Source organism: Penaeus japonicus, unplaced genomic scaffold, assembly GCF_977035675.1.
Source record: "Penaeus japonicus unplaced genomic scaffold, GWHDUDI00000001_assembly GWHDUDI00000008, whole genome shotgun sequence".
Classification (NCBI taxonomy): domain Eukaryota; kingdom Metazoa; phylum Arthropoda; class Malacostraca; order Decapoda; family Penaeidae; genus Penaeus; species Penaeus japonicus.
In genome coordinates, this window is record NW_028234410.1 from 22,399,812 (window position 1) to 22,402,622 (window position 2,811).

Below are 2,811 nucleotides of genomic sequence, written 5' to 3' on the forward strand. Positions count from 1 at the left end.
TGACAATGAAAACATTTTATTCACTAGTTAACAATCACAACTATTTACAAAATAAAGCAAAATCACAAGAACTCTGATACTAATCCCTGCAAATGAAATGAAGATATTCAATACTCATTTTTATTGTAACATCATAATTACGTATATTGCACAGTCATCAATATCAGGTCAGCTCATCTGCAATGAGAATTCTGCACAGTGAAGATATCTAACTTTTGTATCATTATGTATGCAAGCACACAAGGCCTTCACCACAAAGATAATCCTAATATCCAATGTGGCAAAGATATTGGGATTAGTTGTTGTAATTCTAACATTGCTATCAACACCAAGAAAACATTTTGAAAATATTGGGAGCTTACCATTGTGAAAAATTGAAAGCTGCATATAACTGGTAGTAACTGAAATACTCTTGAAATACTGAGTATAATATGTGTTTTAGTACATACAACCTAATGCCACACAAATGATAAAACAACATTTAATGAACAAGTATCACATTAAACATTGCATATATTGATATTATAAAGGACCTTGATGTGGAGAATATATACACTAAAAAATAAAGATTTTATATCTTTGAATACACAAAAGTATAAAATACATACATATTTTTCTTATCAAAAGACACTGTCTAATAAATCTGAGATCTGTAAGTTCAACTCAGAAGTCTATGTGCTTCATACATATTGTGCTTCAGAGTTATGTAAAAAGTCTTTCTCTCTTATCATTTCAGTGTCAACTTACTATTAACAATTCACTTTCTTTGCCCAATCTATCAGCCTTTCTTCTCTATAACAAAGGAAGCAAGTACTGACTTTTTTTTTCCTTTTAATGACTGACTACAGTTCTATTTTAACATGTTAACTGCCATATGTGCCACCTTTGATACTTTTCAAACTTGCAATACCATCTGCATTAACCACCAGTAGTAGTACATTAGTGATTTTTTGTTTTTTTGTTTAGACCCATAATTCATCTATAAAACAGGTCAAAATAAATAACATATTAAATGAATGATATTTTAGTGATAGGATAGTATACATACATATTAAAAATATGACAATGAAAGACTTTCACTCCTCACCCGATACAATTTTTTATCCTCCCCCCCAAAAAAAAACCAACTTTTCTCATATTTACAACTCAACTAAATATCAAATTATTCTGAAACAAAACCAATCATTCAAAATACCAAAGGATTCTTTTACTACTGATGGCTCATTTGGCTGTGCTAAATATCTTGGGCTGATGTATCCCCAATTGTACCATGTATCCCAAGACTTTATTGTTGTAATACAAAGTATTGAATGAGAAGAGCAAGTACCCATCCCCTTGTGTCATGTCACTGCCTCTACAGCACTGACTATTGGCAGTTAATGTGTTAAATAACAAAAAATGAGACAAATTTCAAGCATCTATCCCTCCAATCTCTGATGCAAAGAAAACACACTTGGACTGATTTTCAGTTGTTTTTGTGAAAAGAAAGTTGAGCATAGAAAGATAGGTCTATATTTTCTCAGAGTACTTTTCAAAGTATTACATTCTAATCTTTTTGTAACAAAAGCATTTCTCCTTGGTCCATCCTATTACTTTTTTTTACTTTGTGCATAAGTTAAACATATATGAATACTGACACAACAGTTGGAGACAATATATTACAACACATTTCTAAAGCTTTATCCCTGATTTATATAAAAAAAAGTTGGTTCGTCCCTATTGGTGCTGAACCAGGAACACAAACCTATTCTATACAGACCTACATTTTGATTTATTGGAAGCCTAAAGGAAAGAGAAAACTATACATACACATAGGTGTACTAAATGCAGTAAGCTACAAAAGTTCAAATTGGTCATATTTCTCTATTCAACCACAAGTTTTCTAATGAGAGAAGTGTGAAAGACCTGAGAAATATATATTTGCTCACAGTTACCAAATATATTTCCTGACTTCTTATATGTCCTTCGCCCACTTCTGAATATCTAACATCTCAGTTTTTACATACACATTCTGACAGTCACCAACAGAACTGCTTATTTATCATGGTGAACAACTTCTTGACTCTCTGTTAGTTTTCTCTCTAGATTGTGAGCTTTGCGTGACTGGGGCCTTATATATATAGTTTCTTTATTTCCGTCGAGCACTGAAGCATACCGGGCAATTGTGAACAGGTAGTCACTCAACCTGCAATAAGGAATACAAAATACATTATAAAATTTGACATAAAGAACAAAAATAAATTGCAATACCTGTTAATATCATACTTTGTGGAAATTATTTTTGTAATACTCTAGGAAGGAGGAAATTGAAGCTGAAAGAAAATAATCTGAAAGGTATAATTAAGTATTTTCCCAGCATATGAGTCACACCCCATTTCGCTCAGCAAAAATAAATGCTAATATTCTGTGTATTATAGTATTCATGTTCTTTGTATTACAGGATTTAATTTCATTCTTTGGATCTATAGTACCAAATAATATAATATTGCTATCCTGAGAGATAATCATCTAGTATGAAATTTAAAGTGAGGGAATATTCATCCGCCAGGGCTTAACCTGTTTGATATGGGTGAGTGACGTGAAGGTGCTGATAGTAAAAAATCATACATCTGGATGATGAGAATCTTTGTTTTTTACCTATAAGTGTTTCTATTATTATTATTATTATTTTTTTTTACAATGATACTTGGAGTATTAGTTATATTTACTAACATATGATGGAAATTAACATTACACTAATTACCGTAATTCCATTCTAGTTTAGAGTCTTCATCATAGATGGCACCACTCTCTCCATGTGCCAGCAGGAAA

General features: G+C 31.5%; 1 protein-coding gene across 1 annotated transcript in view; it reads right to left on the reverse strand.

Annotated features, from left to right (window-relative positions):
• The window catches only part of LOC122252111 (corrinoid adenosyltransferase MMAB-like), a 9,080-nt gene continuing 6,269 nt past the window's right edge, over positions 1–2,811 (reverse strand). The window contains exon 7 of the mRNA XM_086539254.1: positions 1–2,185. Within this exon, the coding sequence (XP_086395380.1) occupies positions 2,035–2,185 (151 nt within the window). The 3' untranslated portion in view covers positions 1–2,034. The remainder of the gene's footprint in view (positions 2,186–2,811) is intronic.